We start from the raw sequence: 27133 nt of genomic DNA on the forward strand, positions 1-27133 counted from the left end.
GTTTTCTTATTAAGCAATATCAGAGTACAATCTGGGTGCCGAAATTGGCCTACACAACAGAGAATTTCCTTAGCAGTAATACCTCTTGGTTTCTGACAAATCTACTAGCTGAAACCCTGGATAATCCTTCCGACAGCTACTCAGCACCAATCTGCCCCAGAAACCCCAACGTTTGCCCAATCTGGACTACATCAGCCTCTCCTAGCCCAACGTTGGCACTGTGTCAGCCTACCTTAGCCTACCTCAACCCCAGGAGGCCCTGCGTCAGCTCTCTGAGCCTCTGCGTCAGCTACGCTGGCCCCTCTAGTGCTCTGAGCAGCACTTAGCTGCATCTGCGTGGCCCTGCGTGAGCACTGGCTACTCCTGCGTCTCTCTCGCTGGTTGCTCTGCTATTATCTTGACACTATCTCTGCCTCTTTGTCTCTGTACTCAATGCCCCTCAGTTGATCTCCCGATCACTGATTCTATCTCTCTTAGCAAACCCCACTCTAGAGAATAGAATGACTGATCAATCTGGTGTATTCTCCAAGTGACCCTCAAGCCTCCTCTTATACTTTTCCTGTTGACATATCAACGGCCGAGATTAAGTCCCTAATCAACGGCTAAGATTAGATCTGGCTTGATCCATGTCTTTTGGAACATTCTAGCACAGTTTCATATTAATCCACATTAATATTTTATTTTCCCTAAGTTTAGACTTAGGTACTCCATTAAAAATATTAATTATTTTAATATCTCCTGAACTGTTTAGAATCTGCCCAAACCCTTTCTCCTTTCTGGGTATTGGAGTTCTCATGTGCCCCAATCTCTCCACCAAATTTCGTGGCTAGAGCACATCCGATGCTACCCCAAATCAACAGCCAGCAATCATAAAAAGATTAGATTATACAATGGAGGAGAAGACTAGAGATTTCACCAAAAATATTCTAGTGCTCATCTTCCTAGAGTATGTCTCTAACCCAAAAACCATACAAGATAGCTTGCATATGTTAATCCAAACAAGTGGCAAAATGATAACTAGCATAATCCAACATACATGTAGAATGTAAAGCACAACAATTGAAATAACATCACCTTAAGGAATGGAAGGAGAACACCAACACAATAGTACCCCAAAGTCTCTTTATTATATGAAAATGAATACAAAATCCAGTAGAGCCTCCATAAGCCCAATAGCTCGTTCTAAAGATACAATATGACAGCCAAAGGTTCATTTAAATAGAACTATGGGAGTCAATCCAAATGAAAGATGACATGACAAGTGTAGCAATGGAGATAATCCCAATGATAAACTAAGTTTCCAAGTGGCCACATGACTGAGATCCCAACGAAGATGAGAAATGGCAAGTGGCATGCTGATGATGATCCAAAGGAAATTCGAATTTTCATAGTGGCTATGATATTTGACCAAGTGTTCAATGAATCTCTGAGTGTAGTAGTGAAAATCGCCTCTCTGGCTGAGCATAGATCCCTGTGGAGAAGTTGTGTAACAAGTGTGATGAAACTAAAGTAAATTGGAGACAAATCCTCCACCAAATCTGGAAATAACAACCACTCAAATTTGTGAATAAATGGTTGTGCATGTTCCTTCCTCCTGGTTGTACGTACATCCTCACTGCTACCATGTGTATGAATTTTGGTGGAATAGGGAGACAACTCCTTAGTTAGTTGTTGTAAACTCCAATGCCTTCCCAATGAATTTCTAATCAAAAACCATGTTGTGACACCTTGCAATTTGAACCGACAAATTGTTGTTCATACTTTTGTAGACTACTGTGAAGTGGCAACGAGTTCCCTCGACTGATATGTGCATTATTTTCATGAGACAACTGCTAGACTAAGTAGGAGAAATATCCCACTCAACGAGTTGTTAAAGCAAACATATGAACCATTAGATCAACGTTGCCCCACGTACCGACAGTCCTCCAAACACGTGTAAATTTGTCCATGCGTTGACTGTGTGTATAAGCTAATTATAAGTTGAGACAAGTGGAGTTTAATTCCCACGTGAAATTGATTCCAACATGTTGTTGAAGTGTTGCTTGGAGTGACTGCGTGGAGCAGAAATGTACGAGTGGAGACTGCCAGCGTAACATGTGCAAACAACGTGGAAATAAACTTTAATAAAAACTCAATTTATCAACCTTTGACCAGTCACATGGCAGCATGGACTTCATGCTTGGAAGTTTGAATGGGCATGTGCGTATTGTTGTTTGGATTTCCTCCTACATAGCTTACATGTGTGAAGTGGGGTCCAATCTCCACCTGTTTTATTAAAGTTTAGATGTAGACTATGCCCCATCGAATTTTAATTCATAATATTTGAATTTTATCGAAGGTGAACTTTTAGCCATATGTGAAATTTCATGCAACCAACGTGGTACTTTTGACTTCCATTTGACTTCCCACTTGGAACTTTGACTTTGGCTTGTGCTTTATGTGGTGGGCATCACATAGTTGCCACATCACCTTTGACCTTCACCTATGAACTTCCATGTCACTCTTTGACTCTTTTCTGACTTTGGAAAAAATAATTATTTTTTCCAATAATTTTTTTTTTTATTTCTTCCTATTTTTGCCATTAGCATTAGGAAAATCAACTTTTGAGGGACTAGAAGTCGATTTTTAACCCCCAAAGTGGGTCCTAGGATAATATCGGGCCTCTAAGGATGAATTTCGAGTAGTCATATGCTCCAAACATTTCCTAAGACCATTTATTTACATCATTACATAGAAAATAATTAAAAAATCTCGTTTTGCGGGGAATTTTTAATTATTAAAAAAATCCTACTTAGACCTAGCCAAATTCTACGAATTTTTTTGTGTGATCTAGTATGGTAATATACATTGAATCTGGACACTAAGATGTGTTAGGGGCTCAACCTTCAAACCGTTACTCCATCTTTGGGGTAAAAAGTGAGTGAAAAAAACCCAGAAAATTATCTGCCTCTGAAAAAGAAGGGATAATTAACCAAATAAAAAAAACACTCCAAGGTCTACTCTTTTGTTGATCGATTCCCAACATCTTAGGCCTGTTACAGACTCAAAAAACTCATCATTACTAGTATCACTTATTACAATTCCCCGTAGCATGTGGAATCTGGGTACAAGAAAGATGATGAGAAGATAAAAGTAGAGTTAAAAAAACTTTGTTGACTGATGATATCTTATGGTACAAGTTCCTTTGGATCATCCTTGGGCATGGAGTCTTTTATTTAATCATCAGGTGCCACTCCAATGGTCAACATTTGGCTCCATATGGGGATGCATGCTAGATATGAAGTGACAGTGTGCAAGAACTTGGAATCTGCATCCATCGACAATAGACATATATCAGCAGTATATATTCAAAATATCATCAAATGAAATAAAGTATAGAAATGAAGAAAGGGAAATTTATTCCAAGAGCATAAATGACAATTTATTCATGAAATGAAACTAATTAAACAAAAATGACACGGGATAAGGTTAGAAATATGATACAAAAAGATGCCCCATGGCATCAAATATTTTCTTTGTAGAACAATTTGAGCAATTGGTCATTCACAGGTACCTCGAGTGGTTCTCCATCCAATGTGCTCAAATGTTAGGAATTGTGTCCAGCTACTTCCCTGATAATGTATGGTCCCAGCCACAAAATGTCAAACTTACCATGATTACCTGGCTTTTCATTCCTATGATCCCATAGCAAAACCATATCATTGTTAGAAAACATTCTATTCCTAGATGATTTATCAAAATTTCTTTTTACCTTAGATTGATTTTTACAACAATGCTCAAAGGCTCTTCTTATGGTTTCATCCAATTCTACAATTTGGTCAATCCTACATTCCACAGCATCTTTATTAGATGTAAAACTTTGTAGCGATTGGTAAGTTGGTAGCCTCAAATGCATAGGAAGGGTAACATCCAAGCCATAAACTAACTCAACGGGACTCTTCCCAGTAGAATTGTTCTTTGTAATCCTATCGGCCCAAAAAGCATATTTAATTTTACTATCCCGTGCCTGTTTGATATCCCCTACTATATTCTTGATTATGGTTATCAAATTCTTATTACTAGACTCCGCTAAGCCATTACCTTGAGGATAGTAGTTTGTTGAATGGGATAAAACAATGTTATACTTAAAGCAAAACGATGAGAATTCAGCAGAGCTAAAAGCCTTGGCATTGTCGGTAGTAATCTTGGTAGGGACACATCCAGTGATAATCTTATCTTCAAGAAAATCTATCGCTACTTTGTCGGTGGCGTGTTTTGTAGGGATGACCTCTACCCATTTAGTAAAATAATCAGTGGCAGTTATAATCCATGAGTAGCCATTACTCGAATTTTCATTAAATTTCCCTATAAAATCTAGCCCCCAATGTTGAAAGGGAGCCTCCACGACCACAGGATGAAGAGGCAAAAAGGCTAACTTCTGCTTCCCAGTGAATAGTTGACAAGCTTCGCATCCTCTTGTTGAAGAAAGTGTAACTAGGTTCGGTCTTTATAATGACACATTCAAATGTAAATGATGTAAATTGCATGTAGCAAAATATTTCGTAAATTTGAGTCATGGGTTTCATGCTCAAAATTTGTTTGTAGTAGCTCCCATTGAAGAGCTCTAGGTTAGGTGATAGGTTTGTGTCATTGATGTAAACAATTACACTTATAAATTATATAGTTTATGTCTCCACGATCAAGGGCAGAAACATGTGGAATATCTCCTCCAAGTTCAAGTACAAATGGCTAGTAAAAGTCTCCTCCAAGTGAAGATAAAAAGACATTGTCATTTCGGCAAAATATATTATATTTGTGTCAGCTAAATCAACTATGTAAGTCAGCCTAAAGACAAGTCATGTCAGCCTAATGAGCAGCCTTGAGAGGGCTATAGATAAGGACCTCTCCTCCCTCATTCGAACAAACTCTCATCACATCAATTCGGTCTCTCTCCTATGCAAAGAAGTCTGTCTAAGGGTGCGAAGAAAGGGTCAATTCAAGGAGCCGCAGGTCAACAAGAAGGAAGTTTGTTCTGCCATCTATAACCGCAGGAACTCTGTCCACATTTGCGAGGTTGGGGCATCATCTTATATGCTCTCATTAGCAAAGAAAGAGTTCGATCTTGGGTCTATTTGAAGGGCAGATTTATTTGAAGAGCAGAGACAAGTAGAGCGAAGGTTTAGGAGGGCTAGAAGAGCCCTAAACCTCTCACACGTGCAAAGGAACAGGTCACAATTAGGGCTACATTACAGTCCTAGGTCATCTTCATGAAAAGGGTTGCTTTGAGGCCGAAAGAGTTCGGTTGTTGGTATAGAAGGAAGCTCCAAGAATATCAAGGCAAGGAGGAGGCTACAAGATCAAGTAGCTCACTCACATGTGCGGAAACAGTGACATCTTCAGGTCTGCTGCTAGGGTTGCTGAACAGTTCACATCAAGGAAGCAGATCATCTTGTCTAAAGGCAAGCGTTGAGGACAACAAGCTTGACAAGTGAACTATTTTGGACAAGTGAAGCTAGGAGGAAGAAGGAAGGGAGAGGGAAGCTAATCCCTCCATTTAAAGTTGCAGATCTGATCTAATGTACAGCAGGTCAGAGGACAGCAGTAGCAGAAGGTTCTAGCCTTGATCTTGGAGACACTTTGGTCAAAGGGTCTTTGTATGGGTCTTGGAAATTTTGGCAAGTGAAGATTCTATAAGAAGAATCACTGTGGGTTTTCCTCTCAAGTTGGAAAGGTTTTGCCCTGGCTGCTGCCTATATCTTGTGTTATTGTTCTCTTGCTTATTATGCATGATAGCTGGTTGATGAAGTTAATAAACATACACATATGAAAAGATCGTGTTTGAATATGTAAAAGGATAAAAATACTTCACAAGCAATTATCTAAGATAGAGAAATCAGTAACATATCAAGCCCTTAGATTTCTCAAAATGGTATCAGAGCTTTGGTAGTACATCAAGGAAGGGCTGATAAAGAACATTAAAGAAGAGGCAAGGCAATTGAAGTTGAAGGCAAAGCTAGATTCAGATCCACATTCTGAAATTCCAAGATCCATGAAAGAGAAGACAATATCTACCATTCGGGCAGATCTATAAGAGGAAGTTATCAAGAATACTCCCACTTCAGTTGAAAAGCAGATCCTCAAGGATAAAATATCAGGTTCCCTAGCATTCAAGGATAGACAAGCTTCCTCAAGCCCATACAAGGCAACCATCCAAAGTCAAGCTTCAAGGACCATCACATCAAGTAAGTATCTTATTTATTTGAGCAAAACTAATCTTGAAAAAGATGTCTTCTTGCAAGGAAAGCAATAAGTTAGTTGGAGTTGCCAACTTCCTTGCTTGGAAGAAGAGAACTGACCTCAATTTGAAAGAACAAGAAGTTATTGAACATGTACAAAAGAAAATTGTTGTTCCTACTGATAGTCAAGAATTGGCTAAGTATAACAAGAACGAAGTTAGAGCTCAAAAGATTCTCATAGAATCTATCAAGGACTCTTTGATTCCTTATGTAGCCAAGCTTGAAACAGCCAAGGAAATCTATGACAAATTGATAGACCTATTCTCCGTCAACACTGCAGGAGAAGGGATCTCTTTAAGGAATGAGTTGTACAAGATGAAGATCAACAAAGAAGAAGGTATAGCTCCATACTTCATAAGGGTTTCTGAAATAAGAGATCAGTTACAGGATCGAGGAGAAATCATGTTTGATCAAGAGATGACTACTATAGTGCTGAATGCACTACCTGAGGAGTGGGGAAACTTTATAGCCAGCATATGGGCTAAAAAAGAGGCATCCTCATTCAATGATCTATGGGCAATATGCAAATTGGAAGAAGCCAGATTAAAGGCCAAGGAAGATATTGCAATTGGATCCCGGGAGCAAGCATTTTCTGCCAAGTTCAAGAGAAGAGGAAAGTTTGGAAAGTTTGAGAGATCTAGTCACCAGCAACATCCCAAGAAAGACATGTCAAAGATTCAATGCTTTGAATGTCACGAATATGGACACTACCAAAGAGATTGTCCCAAGCGAAAGAAGAATGGCAAGAGGAAACATGAAACATCTTATGTCGCCCAGGAAATACAAGACAATGAAAAGAAGCCAAAGGAGGAGCCACAAGATATTTACTATGATTAAAAGATCACCACCTGTTTTCTTTCACATGTCTTAGGTGCATAGCAGATTGCATAACATTTTGTGACATCTTGTGATTCATGAACATTCTTGTGTGTTGTTTAAGTAACTTTTTTTTGTACTGATTATGTATTTTGTACCATCCATGGATGAACAATTGATGTATGAGGATACATTGAATCCTCTGGAAATACTGTTAATGGTTATGATTATAGTATGTTCTAAGGATTCTAGGAAGGAATGAAATTGATATGTATAGGAAACCCTAAGATGAGAACACTTTGGTTCTTTGAATCTTTGAAGAGTTTATATAGGCAAATATCCTTTGTGAAGAATCCAGGTTCATATAAGTCAGAACGATGGTGCTAAGAGAACCTGTAAGGATCAAGACAACTCCGTTAGAATACCATCTTATCCCGCTGGTTGTCCATACTTCTGCAGACATATCTAGGCTTCTCTGGACTAGATTCCTTCAATCAACGCTCTGAGCGATCTTTTTCTAACTTGCACCAACTCCCTTAGAATTCTCTCACTGTCTCTGAAATGCCTTCTTCTATCTTCAGCACACTTTGGACACCTGCAACAGCCGGATCATTTGATCTCTTTGCTGTTCATGGCTCTGGCTCTCGTTCTGTCTCTCTGGCTCTGGCTCTGGCTCTCTGACTCTGGCTCTGGCTCTAGTTCTAGCTCTGGCTCTTTGGCTCTTTGAGCTTCTCTTGGCCTCTGTGTGCCTCTGTAGTTCGCTTGACCTCCAAGCGACTCTCAGCAACCTTCCAACGACCTTTTTCAATCCCCTAGCGACCCTTGGTCAATCGTGCTCTCTGTGCTTTTATCATGCATCGGTTACAGTCCTCCATCATTGAAGAACCCGACTGTTTCCACAAAAGAATCAGTTTCCTATTGCAATGAATTGGTGGGCACAGGAAACCCAACCGTTCAGCCTTCCTCCTGCAGAAATGGCCACATAATGCAATACACAGGAAAATTGTCGAAAACACATGATTGAGTGTTTTACTGGACTTCAAAATGCATTCAATCGCATTGATAAACCCATCGGGTCCACCATTCTATCGCAAATCGCTATCGCATGGTGTAATGGTCAAAAAAACCAATCCACGAGAAATACACAAAAATCCCGAATTCTCGGATTTCAAATATTATGGATAACCCATCGGGTCCGCCATTCTATCGCAAATCGCTATCGCATGGTGTAATGGTCAAAAAAACCAATCCACGAGAAATACACAAAAATCCCGAATTCTCGGATTTCAAATATTATGGAATCGGGTCTATAATCCCATTGCGTCCGGCCCTTATTGCTTATCGCATGTCGCGTTGTCAATGGCCATTTATATCGGGGATCGCCGATCGCCGATATCAGCATATCGCTATCGACCCCATCGCTATATCGCACATCGCAATCGCAACGGCCCCTGGGGTCTTCCCCTTGACCATGCCGACTGCCAATCCACCGATCCGCCGATCGTCGATATCGCACCTCGTGTATCGCATCAGCGGGGGTCTATGTCCCTGCTCCTCTGATCGCTAATCACCCGAATCGCCGATATCGCAATCGCTAATCGCATGTCGCCTTGTCCTCCCACCAGGCCTTTATCCCTTCATCACTCTGATCCGATACATCTCACGGATCCGATAAGGGTTTAGGCTGTGGAACATAATATTTCGGGTCTGCCCTTTAAACCTTTCACATGTGATTTTTGCATATAAGGCCTTAAGCCCATTTTCATAAGATTTTGCCTCCTTTTCAAAGGACAAAGGCAAACTTCTTTTTGCGATAACTTCTTCATCTGAAGTCCATTTTAGCCCATTCAAATTGCAGTGGATTCAAAATGAAAAGATCTACACAATGGGGCTATTCCCAGGAGCAGCCCTTGACTTTCATTTTCCTCTATGAGGAACACTTTAGACTTAGAAGTCTATCCAGGATCCATTTTGGATCACACCTTCCCACTAAAAGAACTTTTGGTCTCCAAAAGACTGACACACTGATCTGAACAGTAAATGAGAGTAACAACACCCTCTTCTTTCAGCCTCCATACACTTGCCTTGCATAGTGCCTCTGAACCAAAGCCTTTGACCACTCTCCTTCCTAGATGTGCTAGTCCTCTTGGGAAGAACTGTTTTCCTCCTTGACTTCATGCAAAACTCCCGCTGAGAAGGTTACAGAAGGTAGTTTGAACTTCTCTTCCTTGATCATTGATCCAAGGTGGCTCAAACAAAAGTGAAGTTACATCTGCTTCACAAAAACTTTCATTTGTACCTGTTTGACATGCTATCAACAACAACTGTTAACAACAACAGAAATACAGACAACAATTGGATGGCCTAAACTCCTGCTTCAACAAAAGAAATAGATTTCACATCTTGTGAACACCTCCATGTCTTTACATCTGCATACAAATGATGGACTAGATAACAAGCCCACAAAACATGCCTTTAAAACAAATGACCCTTCAAGTCAAGCATGTAGAAAAGATCTCAAGGATTCTTTTCAAAAGATGAAACACTTCATCATTATTTCCATCTTGGAGACCAATATTACATGCATGTTTACAACAAAGCAATCAACCCTTCAAGTTAATTACACATACATGTTCAAATACAAGGAAATCATCAACATCCCTATGTTCACGCACATCATGCTTATGCATGCATTTCACCATTCAACTTTCGCTTAAGCACACTGTACTTTCGAAGCTGAAATGAATATAATGTTGCAGCAATAAAGTGAGTCTCCTACTCAACTTTTTCCGTTCACCTTCTTGGTAAAACCATGTAACTTGCATTCCATTAACAAAGAAATGCAAATAGATACAAAAAGACATGCAATCTTAATTGGATAAGAACTCTAACCATTTCTTACCAATCCATTTCAAAGGTGCTACCTTTGTTTGCACATCAGCATTAACATGTGAATCATCCTGAAACACATCATCCATGGAATCTTTCTTTCCATTTCGCCATTTTCTCTTTCCACCTTCTTCAAGTTTCGTGCAAGCATTGTTGGATTTAGAGTCCAACATTTTGCAGCAATATGTCCTTGCTTATGGCAGTAATTGCAACACATGTGCATCCTCTTGACAGCATGATTTGTCTTGTCCAATGGACCTTTGGCTTCTTGCTTCCTTTCCTTCAAAAGTTTCCTGTATGTGGCCATTCTCTTCCAACATCTAGAAACATTATGGTTATCCAAACCACAAAAGGAACATGCAATTCTTTTCCCATACTTATATGGAAATTTATCGTGTTGAACATAATCAAAACGAATATGATTAGAACTAGATTTATACCTTTCTCTTTCACCTTTATTGCCTTCATGAGGAGGTGAATTGAATGAAGAAGTAGCTCCCTTTGGAACACCATCAACCTCTTCAATGGTTTCAAAGTTTCCACAACTCTCTGGTTCAAGTGCATGCTGATATACACCTTCTTTCTGCAAAGTATGCTTCACACTATTGCATTCCCCAAGAATACAATCTTCACACTCTTGAGGTAGAAGACCAGAAATGAAACTCCTTGGAACTGTTTCAATGGCCTTCATGGCAACTTTGGAACTTTCTCCATAAGACTGTCCATAGCCAAGACCCAAATACTTAGGCCTTTCCTCAACCATTATTGGCTCAACAATACCCTGTGCATGTTTGCCCAAGCCTTTTCCTTCATAGCCCATCTTAGACATTAACTTAGAACCTATGTCTCTGGTATGTTTTTCAAAAGAACCAATATAATCATCCTTAGAGGAAATTGAAGACAAACAGGAATCATTTACCTCTTCTTCAAGCTGATACTTGACTAAGGCTTCCTTGGCAACAAAGAGCTGTGTCTCCAACTCATGCATCCTTTCAGGTTCATATTTGCAATATGATGTTGCCTCTCGATTTCCTGCAATTTGTCAGAAAGCAACTGCTTCTCTTCCTCCACGGAATTCAACTACTTTCTAAGTATGTTGTTCTTCCTTCCATCCTCATACATTTCTCTCACCATATCCATCATGGTGAACAAGTCTTGCTTCTTGTCTTTATCAAAGAATCTTGTGATAAAAGAAGAATTTGAGGACACACTTATAGAAGTTGTCATTATCAGAATGAACAAAAGAACTTCAAACAAAATTAACAAAGAGCTTATTCAAGCAACCTTTTGTAACAAACCTCTTGTGCTTCAAGGATTGCTTTGAGGTCCTTTGGGATAAGAAGAATACCTTCAGCCCTTCTTCCTTTTTGTCCTCTCCTGGACTGAGCTATCAATAGCTTTACCTTCACCTTACAAACTCAAACAATAGTCAGTCTGCAAACAAGCATACAATCAACCTCTGACTGTTTAAACACCTTTGAAACAAGCAATCTTTGCTCTGTCAATCAAGCATTCTAATTTGATACCACTTACTCTGGTATAACCAGCTTTGATATCACCTTCTTTTAAGGTGGGGTTAATCAAACTTAAGCTCTAATACCGCCTGATCTGAAAATGGGGCATTAAAGGCTTTTTGTCAAGCTTACAAGAACCTCTCCCACTTCCAAAGCTTAAATATTCCCAAGACCTTATGATTAACCAATAGAGGAATTAAAAAGTGCTTGAAATAGGTGTATGCTTGTGTTTGTTTTTAACTGTTAAGTGCTTTAAGTTTTGTTGCTTATGCTGATATTTAAATACATGTGACAGTAAGTAAAACAACAAATAAATAAACACACATAACAACAATATAATATGGAGTTCACCCAAACCTCTTTGGGCTACGTCTCCTTGAACTCTAATCAATTCAACTAAGCTCTCTGGGATTATGGCATCAATTCTTTTACAAGCTCCACACTCAAGTCCATTGGTTTACACAGAAACAATGGGCTTAGAATACCATCTTATCCCGCTGGCTGTCCATACTTCTGCAGACAGATCTAGGCTTCTCTGGACTAGATTCCTTCAATTAGCGCTCTAAGCGATCTTGGTCTAGCTTGCACCAACTCCCTCAGAATTCTCTCACTGTCTTTGGAATGCCTTCTTCTATCTTCAGCACACTTTGGACACCAACAACAGCTGGATCATTTGATCTCTTTACTGTTCTTGGCTCTGGCTCTCCGACTCTGGCTCAGGCTCTGGCTCTGGCTCTTCGGCTCTCTGAGCTTCTCCCGACCTCTGTGTGCCTTTGTAGTTCGCTTGACCTCCAAGCGACTCTCAGCAACCTTCCAACGACCTTTTTCAATCCCCCAGTGACCCTTGGTCAATCGCGCTCTCTGTGTTTTTATCATGCATCGGTTACAGTCCTCCATCATTGAAGAACCCGATTGTTTCCACAAAAGAATAAGTTTCCTATTGCAATGAATCGGCGGGCACAAGAAACCCAACCGTTCGGCCTTCCTCCTGCAGCAATGACCACATAATGCAATACACAGGAAAACTGTCGAAAACACATGATTGAGCATTTTACTAGACTTAAAAATGCATTCAATCGCATTGATAACCCATCGGGTCTGCCATTCTATTGCAAATCGCTATCACATGGCGTAATGGTCATAAAAAAGAATACATGGGAAATACACAAAAATCCTGAATTCTCGGATTTCAAATATTATGGAATCGGGTCTATAATCCCATCAGGTCCGGCCCTTATCGCTTATCGCATGTCATGCTGTCAATGGCCCTTTATATCGGGGATCACCGATCGTCGATCTCAGCGTATCGCTATCGGTCCCGTCACTATATCGCACATCGCAATCGCAATGGCCCCGGGGGTCTTCCCTTTAAACATGTCGATCGTCGATCCGCCGATCGTCGATATCGGACCTCGCGTATCGCATCGGCGGGGGTCTATGTCCCTGCTCCTTCGATCGTCGATCGCCGATATCGCAATCGCTAATCGCATGTTGCCTTGTCCTCCTGCCAAGCCTTTATCCCTTTATCGCTCCGATCCGATACATCTCACGGATCTGATAAGGGTTTAGGCTATGGAACATAATATTTCGAGTCCGCCCTTTAAACCTTTCACATGCGATTTTTGCATATAAGGTCTTAAGCCCATTTTCATAAGATTTTGCCTTATTTTCAAAGGACGAAGGCAAACTTCTTTTTGCGATAACTTCTTCATCCGAAGTCCATTTTAGTCCATTCAAATTGCAATAGATTCAGAATGAAAAGATCTACGCAATTGGACTATTTCTAGGCACAACCCTTGACTTTCATTTTCCTCTATGAGGAACACTTTAGACTTAGAAGTCTATCCAGGATCCATTTTTGATCACTCACACGTGCGAAGACAATGACATCTTCAGGTCCGCTGCTAGGGTTGCTGAACAGTTCACATCAAGGAAGCTGTTATGAACATAAATTATGTAAAAATAAATAAAAATAGATAATAAATAATAATCATAATAATATTAATATAATAATAAATAATAAGTAAATTAACTAATGGTTAGTTAGTTAATAATGAAAACGCATGTCTTGGAGACATGCTTGTTTGTGAAAGGGTACTTACTTGGCTATATATACAGGACCCTCGTTGTCATTTATACTCATCCTACATCAATTCTTTTATACAATATACAATTACAATTACTATCCTATGATGGATGTATTTGTCTACAAAGTATTTTAAATATTTCTATTGCGTATACGACTTTTGGTCATTACATTGGTATCAGAGCTGTTCGATCCTCTGGTCGCTCAACTGCTGCACAGATTCGTGTTCTCTGATCCAAGTCTTTGACCGTCAAATTCATCAACATTGTTTTCGTTGAAGCGTTTCGCTACAAGAATTTGGAGTTTCTCCATTTCGCTATCAAGCATTTGGCCATTCAATAATAATAATAATAATAATAATAATAATAAAATTAATATATATATATGGAGAGAAAATAAAAAGTCAAAAAACAAAGATTAAAAATAAATAAAGAAAAAAAATTCAAATTCAAAAAAGAAAAGAAAAAATAAAATAAAATAAGTACATATAAAGATTACAAAAAAAAATTTAAAAATAAATAAATAAAAAAGGTTATACATTATTGATAAAAAGTGCATGATAAAGTTAAGAGAGAATCTTTCCAAATATATTTAAAACTTACGTAAGAGAAGGAATAATATTATCTTGATTCTTCATTAAGTGGTTTACAAGCCCGTGGTTTTAGAAACCCATGGTATGTTAAAATTAAAAGAAAAACAAAATCTCTTTATGTGAATGGTATGTTTTACTTTTTACGTGGAAAACATTAACGGAGGTTTTAGAAACCCATGGTAATTGCCCATGGTATTTTAAAAGTAAAAGAAAAACAAAATCTCTTCATGTGAATGGTAAGTTTTACTTTTTACGTGGAAAACATTAACAAAGGTTTTAGAAACCCATGGTAATTGCCCATGGTATTTTAAAAGTAAAAGAAAAACAAAAGGAATACAAAATCTCTTTATGTGAATGGTAAGTTTTACTTTTTACATGGAGAACATTAACTGACTCAAAAGTACATAAGTGAACATATATTTTATATTATACCCGAAGAGGTGAATAGCCACGTTTCACTAGGGGTGTAACTTTTCCAAAAAAAAAAGAAAATATTATAAATAAAAGATATATAAAGAGAAGTATTATATTATAAAGGGGTATTTAAAGATAAGTTCACGTCATAAAATTATTGAAAATATATATAAATACAAAGCGGGTATTATTATAAAAGGTTTCATAAGGAGAAAATATCATTTAAGAGTTTACGTTAAAGTGAAATTGAATTAAAGTTTAAAGAGTTATATGAAATTTAAAAGACAATAAGATATTTAAAAGAGCCAATTGAAACAATATTTTATATTCTTTTTAAAGTACAAAAATAAAAAAAACGTAAGTAGAATTATATAAAAAGAATACAAAAAAGTCTGGAAATATATAGGATAATAGGAAATTGGATTAAAAGAGTTTTGAAGAATTTTATATATATATATATATATATATATATATATATATATATATATTAAAAAAGCACTTTTGAAGGAGGCTTGAAGTACAAAGTCCAAAGGAACTTTAAATTAATACCTTAAGTCATCACGACAAAACAAATGGGATCAATTATTGAAAAAAAATGATGGAGCTCAATTCTAAAATGACAAAGGAAGAAAGTTTTTCCTATAATGGTTTTTCAATCACAGATCACAGAGTAATTACATTAAAAGGAAGTATTAAAGGAAGTGAAATTAATGTCGCCATCAACTAAAAATTATATCAACATCAACTTGGCAAATCAATTATTAATTCCGGAGCTAAGCATTGGTGTAAAGAAAAACATTTTTGACCAAAACGAGTATAAAATTAGTGATCTACAAGTGACAATAGGTCATTATGACTACATATTTCAATTTCATGTTGTAAGGATGGATAAAAACACTAACATCATACTCAGTCAACCTTGGTTTAAGGATTTGGGTACATTCATGTTAAACATAAAGAAACAAGTTTTGATGTTTCCTTATAAAGGGAAAATGGTCATGTTTCAAGACATAACAAGTAAATCAAAATCAATAAAATCTTCATTAGAAGACCTTAAGGATATCTCAGATTTGATGTTTCAAGATAACGAAAAAACTATATCAAAGAAGCAAAAAGAGTTTGAAGAAGTCATCTGCAGCAAAGACGAAGAAATTTCGCGCCTCAGAGATCACCAAGAAAAGCTACTCGAACAAGTCAAGAAAGCTAAAACATCAAAGAAAGAACTCAAGGAGTGTTTATTAGAACAAGAAGAAGAAAATTTACGTTTAAAGAGCCTTAACCAAACATTAGTAGAACAAATCAAGTGTTTAAAAGACAAGAAGCATGAAGGCCAAAATAAAGTTGACTCAGAGAATGAGGAATGTTTAGGTCTCAAAATTCATAATCAAAATCTGCTCAAACAGATTAAAAAACTTAAGGATGAAAAGAAGTCATTGACGAATAGGTTCAAAGAACTTGTCGCAAAGGAAGCATCAAAATCTCCAGATGTAGCAGTCCAAACTAAAGAAACAGAGATCAAGACAAATAATCTCGTAGTTCAGGCAAATCCAAACCCTATTGAAGTAAAAACATACTTAGAGGTTGTCATTCAAACAAAGGACACCCCAAATAAGGATTCAGTGGTTAAGTCAACAACAACAATGCCTGATGGAAATCAGGAAACTGTCATAAAAACGTTAAAGGAAGTTCAAACAAGACAAACTCCTTATCTACATCCGAATCACAAGAGTAGACACCTTAATCAATCTACAAATCTGTATCACTCAGAACATAAACAACAAACTTATGTTACAAAGAATATTGAAGTGAGCTCAATTCAGTCTACTGATAACAATTTGTTACAAAATTCCAGTGATCAGAAGATTCCACAGAAGGTTAATCTAGGATGGTTTGATCCATTCTCAGTAAGACAATTTTATATATCACTCCAAGGATCATATCAACTTGTATCGACAAAGATGATTGTTCCGAGACGAGAAGACATTCGTAGCAAAAAAAGATATCAAGCAGAAGACATTCGTAGCAGAAAAGAGATCAAGCCCTTTCATCAACAAGCTTTGAGGACAAAGCTTTTTGAAGGAGAAGACAATGTTATGAACATAAATTATGTAAAAATAAATAAAAATAGATAATAAATAATAATCATAATAATATAAATATAATAATAAATAATAAGTAAATTAACTAATGGTTAGTTAGTTAATAATGAAAAGGCATGTCTTAGAGACATGCTTGTTCGTGAAAGGGTACTTACCTGACTATATATACAGGACCCTCGTTGTCATTTGTACTCATCCTACATCAATTCTTTTATACAATACACAATTATAATTACTATCCTATGATGGATGTATTTGTCTACGAAGTATTTTAAATATTTATGTTGCGTATACGATTTTTGGTCATTACAGAAGCAGATCCTCTTGTCTAAAGGAAAGCATTGAGGACAACAAGCTTGACAAGTGAACTATTTTGGACAAGTGAAGCTCGGAAGAAGAAGGAAGGGAGAGGGAAGCTAATCCTTCCATCTATAGTTGCAGATCTGATCTATGGTACAGTAGGTCAGAGGATAGTAGTAGCAGAAGGTTCTAGCCTTGATCTTGGAGACACTTTGGTCAAAGGGTCTTTGTATGGGTCTTGGAAATTTTGTCAAGTGAAGATTCTATAAGAAGAATTACCGTGGGTTTTCCTCTTAGGTTGGAGAGGTTTTGCCCTGGCTGCTGCCTATATCTTGTGTTATTGTTCTTTTGCTTATTATGCATGATAGCTGGTTGATGAAGTTAATAAACATACACATATGAAAAGATCTTGTTTGAATAAGTAAAAGGATAAAAATACTTCACAAGCAGTTATCTAAGATAGAGAAATCATTAACATATCAAGCCCTTAGATTTCTCAACACCTCTAACATACTTGTGCATATCAGCAAAAATAGAAGGCCAAAAATATCTAGTTCTCAAGATTTTGTGGGTAGTAGTCTTAGCAGCATAATTCCCTCCACAAAATCCTGAATGAAACTCAGATAAAAGCTTTTTGGCTTCAACTTCATCAACACACCTAAGTATTACCCCCTTCGGATTTCTCCAACCCAGACCATCCTTCATAATGCAATACTTAGTTGCTCTAAGCCTTAATGCTCTTCTCTTGTGGCCAACTAAATGGTTAGGACATGATAAATTTTACAAATAATAAATAATGTCTTTATACCATTCAAGTTGACCCAATCTTTGAAGTTCTAATGAAGTTAATTCCAAATCATTTTGACAAATCATTCCTATCGCTTTCTCATTTCCTTCAGCCAAGATTTTTGTAACGACCTATCTATAAAATAAATATTAAATAAATTATATTAATCAATTAATAAAATAATAAAAATAAATTAATGATAAAGTATTTTAATATAAGCCTAAACCTTTATATTAAAATCAAACAAAGGATATTTAATTAAAAATCAATATACCTTTTAAAAGAAATATATATGACGTGACATGGGAAGGGTGTCATGAGGAGGTGAAGCGGTGGGTTGCTAGTGGAAGGGCGCCCACCGCCAAGAAACAATTTATAAACCAGAGAGAACAGTTTTGGGGGGGGCATAGCTGAAGAAGAAGAAAGAACAAAGGGGATATTGAAGAAGGGCGGAACTTTATAAACTTGAGTTACAAACAGAAGGAGAGCTGATTGTTCTGAGGTTTCTGGGCATGGGGGAATAGTCTCCTTCAACTGAGAAGCTTACTGGATTGAGTAGCAAGGTTATGCTCAGTTTGGCTGGGTGGTTTCGGTCTTTTGGTAACGGGAGCAAACTGGAGAAGTTCTGAAACATCTTCATCCGCAGCAGACATCCGCAGCAGACCAAGTACTTATCATCAAATCAATCAATTAGTTATATGAGGTTTTGTATAAATTTAGAACAGAATTTTTTTTAAGGTTTCATACTCTGTTCCGAATAGATAGCTCTATAAAACTCCTTTACAATATTTACAGTTCAGTCAATCTTTATAGTTTCAAAAATGGTTCTTTAAATTAGTTCAGCCCTTACATCTGGTATTAGAGCAGCCTCAAACTCTCGGACCTGTTAAAACCTGTTAAGAATTTAAATTTATTACAATAAGGATGCACGCCTCGGAAACCAAACTCTCCTTCTCTAGGAGGGATTTGAGTTCCCTCTGCAATAAATCCATGAGAACGTCCACTTCTTCTATCGACCGCTTGAAATTCTCAATGCTGAAAGCATAAACCGTGGCGTATTTCACGTCCAATTCGTAACAGTCCTTGAGAGTCTGTATCTGTCTAAGCAACCTGAGAATGAGAGTAAAAAAAAAAAATTGAGAGCAAGCACAAGATGTAGTGCTCTTTGTCGAAAATTATTCGGACAATAAATTAGACACAGTTTTATTTTATCCACTACTTTTGCAGATTCCCTTCAAAAAAAAAAAAATTATTATTATTTTTTTCGTTCTGATAGGCTTCCCATTCAATCGATGGGAATAGCATTATCGTATTTAAAATTCAAAAAAAAATTGAACCTATAACCTACACGATACCATTACATCCAGTGGCTATAGCAATTGCATGAAGATTACGCTATCAAGTGACACAGTAAGAGAAACCAGAGCCATACCTGTGACATTATTTAAGGGCGAAGGGCTTGAATCATATCACGATATTCAAAGAATATGGTATGGGAAGAGGCACATATCATTACATCACAGTATTTGGAGCTGTAAGGGAATCAACCCAGTGACATTAGGTATGAAGAGCTAAATAAAAACTCCACACAAAGATACTCATGGCTTTTAATCTCACATAGTTTCCCCGGCATAATTTTAATTTTTTGATGCTTCCCGTGGGGGCTTATGTATTTGAAGTAAAAAAAAATATAAGTGTAAAACTAGGTATGGAACCCACCTCTAATTATATGAAATAAGTTAAAAGAGGAAATGTTCATGTTTAGTGGTTATAAAACTAGGTATGGAACCCACTTCAAAATATATAAAATATAGCATTGAAGGCGTTAATCATAATACTCGAATTCCAAGTTTAAATCATGGTTGATATAGAATCTGGATTTCTCTTTTCCAGAAAAATAAGAAGGAAACCTCGTGCCTCTCGTAACGGACGGGCAATGAGAATCCATACCAAGCATAACTGTTACTATATACGGGCCGCCGACATAACCGTGTGTTAAAATATTGCGCCACAGAAAATTCAGCCGCCAAATATTCTTGGCAGCCACAGAGTTGGAACCCAGGTAGCGCCTAACCCAATTTGGGCATCCACCAACAAGCCAGCACACGGAATCAAGTATCGTGAGGCTCAGCGCCAAGCGAAGACAAGGGGGAGAGGTAAAATACGAGGCCCAGGCTTATATCCGACACCCGCCTTGTTAACTAATTGCGTGCTAAGAAATAGCGTGAGGTCTGCAGCATATTGACGCGTAATGGTGTGTATGCTCCGTGGACTCTTGTGTCAAAACCATAGCATATAATATAAGCTAACGTGTAAATAAAACAATGACCCATTCGTTTTGTTTAGGGCCTGGCACCTATCAGCGATTAAAAGTCGGACGCTCCATTATTAAAAGAGTGGTGTCCAGCTATATAATCCCATATCATAGGACTTCATACAAATTAAAACTTAAACCTTGATTTAAAATATATATATGTAACTGATTTATAATAGGTCGGGTCACTGTTTTCTTTTAATATCTACAAACATAATTTTCAATTATATCTGTACCTAGAATTATCGTACTATTTCCATCGTATTAAATTATTATATTTAATTCCCATAATTTTAATTTAGTTATATATATTAATGCAAATTTTGTCGTATTTAAAGGAAGGTAAGATAGTAGCAATACAAATATATATATAATAAAATAAGTAATATGATATAGGAATGTATTAAATAGTGAAATAGAAGCACGAAAATTATAAAAGGAAAGAATACATAAATAAAGATTACATCCATTGATAGTAAGTGTATAATGAAATAGATGATAAATAAAGCACAGTAGTTAAGAATTAATATATATAAAAGTAATATAACATAAAGCAAAAGATAACAAATAGTAATAAATTTGAGGTTGGTGGCTAACAAGAGTAAATAGTCAAATGAGTTTATCTTAAAGACTTAAGAAAAATAATTAGTATATTTCTCATCTGAATCACTTATATTTAATATCTGCAAATAACATGATAAAACATGATATATATATATATATATATAAATATAGTATTATATAGAAATGTTATTATAATGTAAATATAAATTCGAATGTAATGTAGGAGCATTATAATCAAATGAGATTATTATAACCATTAGGACATAGCATAATTTTGAATATGTATTATTGTGCATAAAATAGAAAACCCTGCATTAGGACAAGGAGGTCGCGAGACCACCCTCCTTGACCTCGGTACCAGTAAGATCTGCCTAGCAGATAAAAATAGCAAAAAAAAACTATACTCGTTTGAAAATGTGAAATTGCAAAATATATGTTAAATCCGAATGAATACCTTAAATTTTTACAAATTTTCTTTATATAAACAGGAATCATTATGATGGTAAGGACATATGAGCGATGATAACGTGATCGGGCAGCATCACCGTCATTAATGCCACCACCATCGTCATCACCATCTCCATTGCCACCACCATCATCATCATCTCCATCGAGACCATCATCAACACCAACGGCTCCAGCACCGGAGTTGACCGTGATAATGAACTCATTGGAAGCCTTATCGGAAACATTAAAAGGGTCAACCATGGCTAAGACCAAATAAGAACTTCAACCCTTAGCAACCAATTCAGCGGAACCAAAGAATTTTGAGTATAAAAGATCAAAGGAAGATATTTCTAGGGAACTTCGGAAAATTAAACTCCCATAATTTTCAGGTGGTCGAGCTGGAGAACATGCTTAGGCATGGTTAGAAGGAATGAACAGATGTTTTAAATTAAGAGAATATTCTTCTTCTGCAAAAACAAAAATTGTTGTATTTCAATAAAAGGAAAGTGCCTTGATTTGGTGGGGAAATCTGGAAAAACAACTACACCTCACAACGAATAATGTCCCTTGGGAATTGTTCGAGGAAAGATTCCGTGCAAAGTATTTACCTCCATATTTAAAAACAACAAAAAGCCAGAGCCTTTAATACATTAGTTCAAGGCAATAAAACAGTGGAGGAATACAAGATAAGGTTTATGAAGCTTGTGAAATACATTCACTACTTAGATTCTGATGAACGTCAGGCTGAACACTTCATTTTTGGGTTAAATCCTCGCATCAGGGCTTTGGTGAGCATGTGGAAACCATCATCAGTAGCTAAGGCAGCAGAATGTGGAACATCTAGGAATCAAAAAGGATGTAGGACCAACAGAACCTTTACAATCAGGGTTTTCAGGAAAGACTCCCCGAAATTTCTTCAGGAGAGGTAGCTCAAGACCACCTTATGGTAATAGATTTATCCCAAGAAATGTAGGAACAAGAGCTCCCATGGCAGTTAATACTATAGCCGCTGAATCAATACAGGTTAATTGTTGGGGATGTGGAGGACCACATTTTCAACGTGATTGTCCAGAACAGTGTGGAAAAAGTCCCGATAAAATCGGGATTTATTCCCCAAAATGCGATTTTTTCAAAAAAATGATTAAATCGGCCGACTTTTTGCCGACTTTTTAAAAAATGAAAAAATCGGGATTAAATCGAATTACTCCCGATTAAATCGGGAGTCGATGGCAAAAAATCGGCTAAGTTAAAAAAAATTTCGTCCGCGGGCATAAAAACCAGAATTCGTCGTTTTATTTTTTAATTGTGTTTTGGGCTGGCTTGTTCGCTGTGGAGGAGAAACGAGGGTTTCCAACTTTCCAGTTCGAAGAAGTTGTGGCCCGTGGGTGTGCATTTGCAAGCTGCAAGCGTCCGCCGTCAAGCCCGGCAAGGTGACAAGGTAAGTTTAAAACTTTAATGTTTATACTTTATAACTGTTACGTAACACTCAAAGCAAATCTCTAATCATGAAAACACTCAAGCAAATCTCTAATCATGAAAGTTTAAAGAAATTTAACTCTGTATCACATAAGATACCACCATATGGAACTCTGAACTTTGAGTTATAGTGACTGTCCTGAAATCTTTTGCCAGAGGTCCGAAGTTGGGTAGAAGCGTCAGGTCTAAACTTTGAACTTTGTATTACAGTCTTATAACAGTCCTAAATAACACATACAGTAACACAAAGGTGCCATAAAATTCATTGACAATCATCATAAGATCATTGGCATTGGTTAGTTTGTTCATCTTGGCATTTTTCATGGTTTGTAGAGAACTGAAGTATTAAATTTCAGAGTTTTACAAGTCTGACATAGACATTTCAGAGGTCTGATATATCACCTACAGCTACAGTAAGTCACATACAGCAGTGACATAAATATGTAACAGTGGCATAAAACTAATTAACAGTCGTCTATTTTCATTGGCATATCATTTGCATTGGTTGAGCTTGCATTACTTGGCATCTCTTGAGATTTTTGGGAGGACTGTTACTCTAATTTGAGGTCTGATATAGGCACTGTAAGGTCTGATCATAGACATGACAGTGGTGTAAAGAATAGACTAGTTGACAGTCATCTTGTTTCATTGGGCATTCACTCTTTGCATCTTTTGCATCTTGGGTAAGTGTTTTCTTGTGTGATTTGGGCTGCTTCTCTCACTGTTGTGATCATTGGTTTCTTGACTTCTTTGCTGCCACTTGAATCTCATCACTAACTGTTGCAGTTTGAAGGGATTCCAAGTGTTTTGTAAATGTTCTCGTTACTAAAAAATTTGGATTTTTATGTCTAACATAATTTATTTATATTTATTTTATTGTTATTATTTAATATTTATGACTGTAATAAATTATTTAATAAATTATGACTGTAATAAATTATGACTGTAATAAATTATTTCACTGTACATACATTTATGATTTATTATTTAATATTTATTATTTACTAATTTGTTTCTAAATTCTGAGTGCAATACAAATTAGTAAATTACTAATTATAATTTGCTGATTTGAATTTGTTTCCATTCTTTTTGTGCCCAGGTTTAAACTTTAAATTCCAGCTCAAAGTTTAAAACAAAATGCCGAGGGTTTTGGATTCTATGTGGGAGTTTGGTGAGCCTGATGTTATACCTGAAACTGGGACGGTCAATAGAATGTATTTGACTTGCAAATTGTGTGGAAAGCATATGTCAGGAGGCATCAACAGATTAAAATTCCATTTGGGGCAAATTCCAGGCCAAAATATTGAACTTTGCAAAGAGACAACTCCAGAAATCATCCGACGGGCCATTCAATCATTGATGGATAAAGAGGAAGGAAAAGACACCAGGGAAACACTAAGAAACCAAATTGCAGGGGGCTCAAGAGTGGGGGGAATTGAGAGTGGCAATGTTTCTACAGCAGCATCACCTTCCTCACCCATGGGTACATTGGGTAGTGGTACTCATCCTTCTATCTCATCTTTTTTTGTTCCTAGAACAGCAGCTGGTTCACAACCTGGGATTAGATCATCATTGAAAAAAAAGGAAAAGGCAGAAGCTGACAAGTTGGTCAGTAGGTGTCTTCTATGGAGCGATGTTCCCTTCAACATTGCCAAGACAAACCCATTCTACCAGCCTATGTTTGATGCTGTTGCTGTCGTTGGCCCGGGGTACAAAGCCCCCACCTTTGCAGAGTTGAGAGGGCCTCTTCTTCAAGATGAAAAGACTGAGTGCACTGCTAGATTGGCAGAGTTTAGGGCATCATGGGAGCACACTGGATGCACAGTCATGTCAGATGGTTGGACTGATCAGAAGGGTAGGACCCTTCTTAACTTCTTGGTTAGTTGTCCCAAGGGGACAATGTTTATGAAATCTGTTGATGCATCTGACCACATTAAAGATGCACGTTTATTATGTGAGTTGTTGGACATCTTCATTCAGGAAGTAGGCCCAAGCAATGTTGTCCAAGTCATAACGGACAACGCTGCAAATTATGTTGCAGCTGGCAAGATGCTTATGGAGAGGTATCCTAACTTGTTTTGGACACCTTGCGCTGCTCATTGCATTGACTTGATGTTGGAGGATATAGGTAAAATTCCTACTGTGAGGGATATTGTTGAATCATCCAAGAGCATAACAAAATTTATTTATAATCATTCATCTGTGCTTAGCTTGATGAGAAAATGCACCAACAAAAAAGAGTTGGTGCGGCCTGCCATTACACGATTTGCCACTACTTTCATATCTCTTCAGTCTCTGTTGAATTCTATGTGGGAGGTGAAGAGCATGTTTCTCTCAGCGGAATGGCGTTCTTTATCTATTAGCCGCAAACCGGAGGGAGAGGGCATATGCAGACTAGTTTCATATGATCAGAGCTTTTGGGCAGGAGTAGAGGAGGTGTGTGCCATTTCAGAACCTTTGGTAAAGGTTCTTCGGTTGGTTGATGGAGAGAAGCCCGCAATGGGCTACTTGTATGAGGCCATGGATAGGGCCAAAGAAGCCATCCGTGCTTATTATGCAGATAAGGGAGACGAGGGGTTGGAGAAACAACAGGTCATATGGGGAGTGATTGATCAGCGATGGAACAATACCCTCCATCGCCCCATTCATGCTGCAGGTGTCTACCTCAACCCTGCATTTTCTTATGCTTGTGGTTTCAGATTTGATGCCGAGGTGATGGATGGATTCTTCACTTGTGTCGAGAGGATGGTGTCATCTAGGCGAGAACGTGAGGAGATTTCTAAAGAAATGGAGGTCTATAGGATGGCCACTGGCACATTTTGTTTTGACATGGCTATTCAGAATAGGACGACCAAAATGCCAGGTAAGTTTCAGTTTGTTTCAAATTTTCAAGTTTAGAATTTCAATGTTTTTTTTTATGTTTCTCATTTTTCTTTTAACTTGTAGATGCTTGGTGGACAAGCTATGGTGCCAGAGTACCAAATCTCCAAAAGCTTGCCATTCGAGTGCTCAGCCAAACATGCAGTTCCTCTGGGTGTGAGCGCAACTGGAGTGTATTTGACAAAATACACTCCAAAAAGCGCAACAGGTAAAAACTAAAAAGATTTCAAATTAAATTTTTTGAATTCATTTGATTAATTTTAATATTTAAATTTTCTAAGTACTAATTTACAATCTATGACCTTAATACAGATTGGAATCCAAACGCCTCAATGACATGGTATACGTCTACTACAATCTTCGATTGTGGGTGAGACAGCTTCAGAAACCTACTGATGTGGAAGCCATCTCATTGGACAATATTGATACCACCGCTGCATGGAGAGTCGAGACTGAGAGGCCAATCTTGGACACGATCCCGGATTGGTTAGGTGTGGATCTAGAGGATGTAGCAGTTGCAGAGGAGGGAGAGCTAGAGATAGAGGAGGAGGAGGCGGAGCAACATCAGGGTCAGGAGGCAGTAGCAGAGCTGGATGAGGATGCTGAGGAGGAGGTGACACCATCTAGGGTGGGCAGCAGCAGCGGCAGCGTAGCACAGAGACTACCTCTTCCATCAGCTTCTAGAGGACGATTGAGTCCATTTCCTTTTGTATCCTCAGGGGCAGGGTCTTCTTCCTCTAGAGGAAAAGGCAAAGCCATTCCCTATTCCCGTAAAAGGGGAAGAGGATCTCAGTGACTGATTAGTGATTACTTGATGACTTTTAGATGACTCATGATGTACATTTATTATATTTTTTGTTGATATTTTGACTCTTGAGAGTTGAAACTCAGACAGGACTCAAAATTCAGGAGTGGATTCACTATTTTGATATGTGATGCAGCACTAGACTTCATATACATATTATATATTAGCTTTCTTTACATGTTTATGTGGAAATGCATTTATTTGATGTTGTGGATACTCTAGATGTTAAAAAAAATTAAAAAAAATGAATAATTTTGTGTTTTTTTAATTTTGCCGACTTTTTCAAAAAACTCCCGACTTTGCCGAGTTTTTCAACTTTTGGACCCTTGCCGAATTAATCCCGACAGCGACTTTTTCCACATTGGTCCAGAAGCTTCATCAAGTATATTGCATAAGACTGGAAAGGAACCAATATCACATAATCAAGGCAATCATAGAATTCATGCATTAGTCAACAACGATCAAGCAGCACATCAGTCCACTGTAGTGGAATCTTCAGGTATTATTAATGGTATAAAACTCAAAATCTTATTTGATACTGGTGCCACAGCTAGTTTCATTTCATCATATGCATTAAACAAATGTGGGTTGGCAGCGTGCAGACAAAATGATTTCAGACAGGTAAAAATGACCTCAGGAGAACTCCAATCCGTAGACTTAAGTGTGGATCAATGCAAAATTGACCTAGGGGTCTGTTCGACTAAATTAAAAGTTTATGTCACAGCCTTAGGAACTTATGATCTTGTCATAGGTATGGATTGGCTAGAAGTTCATCAAGCTTGGGTAGACTGTTATGAAAAAAGAATTCTAGGTATAAATGATGAAGGAGAAGCGATTGAAATTCAAGGAATCAAGAGAAAAGTATTTTTACGCTA

General features: G+C 37.5%; 2 protein-coding genes across 3 annotated transcripts in view; one reads left to right on the top strand and one right to left on the bottom strand.

Annotated features, from left to right (window-relative positions):
• LOC149168288 (uncharacterized) overlaps nt 1-27133 on the bottom strand; it is a 304781-nt gene that overhangs the window by 147391 nt on the left and 130257 nt on the right. The gene's annotated exons all lie outside the window — the stretch shown is intronic.
• Nucleotides 23639-26404, top strand: LOC149168289 (uncharacterized). The gene is made up of 3 exons (XM_089426927.1): nt 23639-25436; nt 25520-25661; nt 25766-26404. The coding sequence occupies exons 1-3, from the start codon at nt 23711-23713 to the stop codon at nt 26247-26249; spliced, it is 2352 nt and encodes a 783-aa protein (XP_089283053.1). The 5' UTR covers nt 23639-23710; the 3' UTR covers nt 26250-26404.

The sequence above is a fragment of the Pinus tabuliformis genome, chromosome 4_2 (assembly GCF_031772625.1).
Source record: "Pinus tabuliformis cultivar Carrire ecotype Pingquan chromosome 4_2, CPIR1, whole genome shotgun sequence".
NCBI classification, from domain to species: Eukaryota; Viridiplantae; Streptophyta; class Pinopsida; order Pinales; family Pinaceae; genus Pinus; species Pinus tabuliformis.

What these genes read in the sequence shown, in the direction of transcription:
- LOC149168289 (XM_089426927.1), top strand. Translation starts at nt 23,711, where the DNA reads ATGCCGAGGGTTTTGGATTCTATGTGGGAGTTTGGTGAGCCTGATGTT. An exon ending in TAGGACGACCAAAATGCCAG is followed by an intron (nt 25,437 to 25,519) that starts GTAAGTTTCAGT and finishes TTTAACTTGTAG; the next exon opens with ATGCTTGGTGGACAAGCTAT. An exon ending in CACTCCAAAAAGCGCAACAG is followed by an intron (nt 25,662 to 25,765) that starts GTAAAAACTAAA and finishes ACCTTAATACAG; the next exon opens with ATTGGAATCCAAACGCCTCA.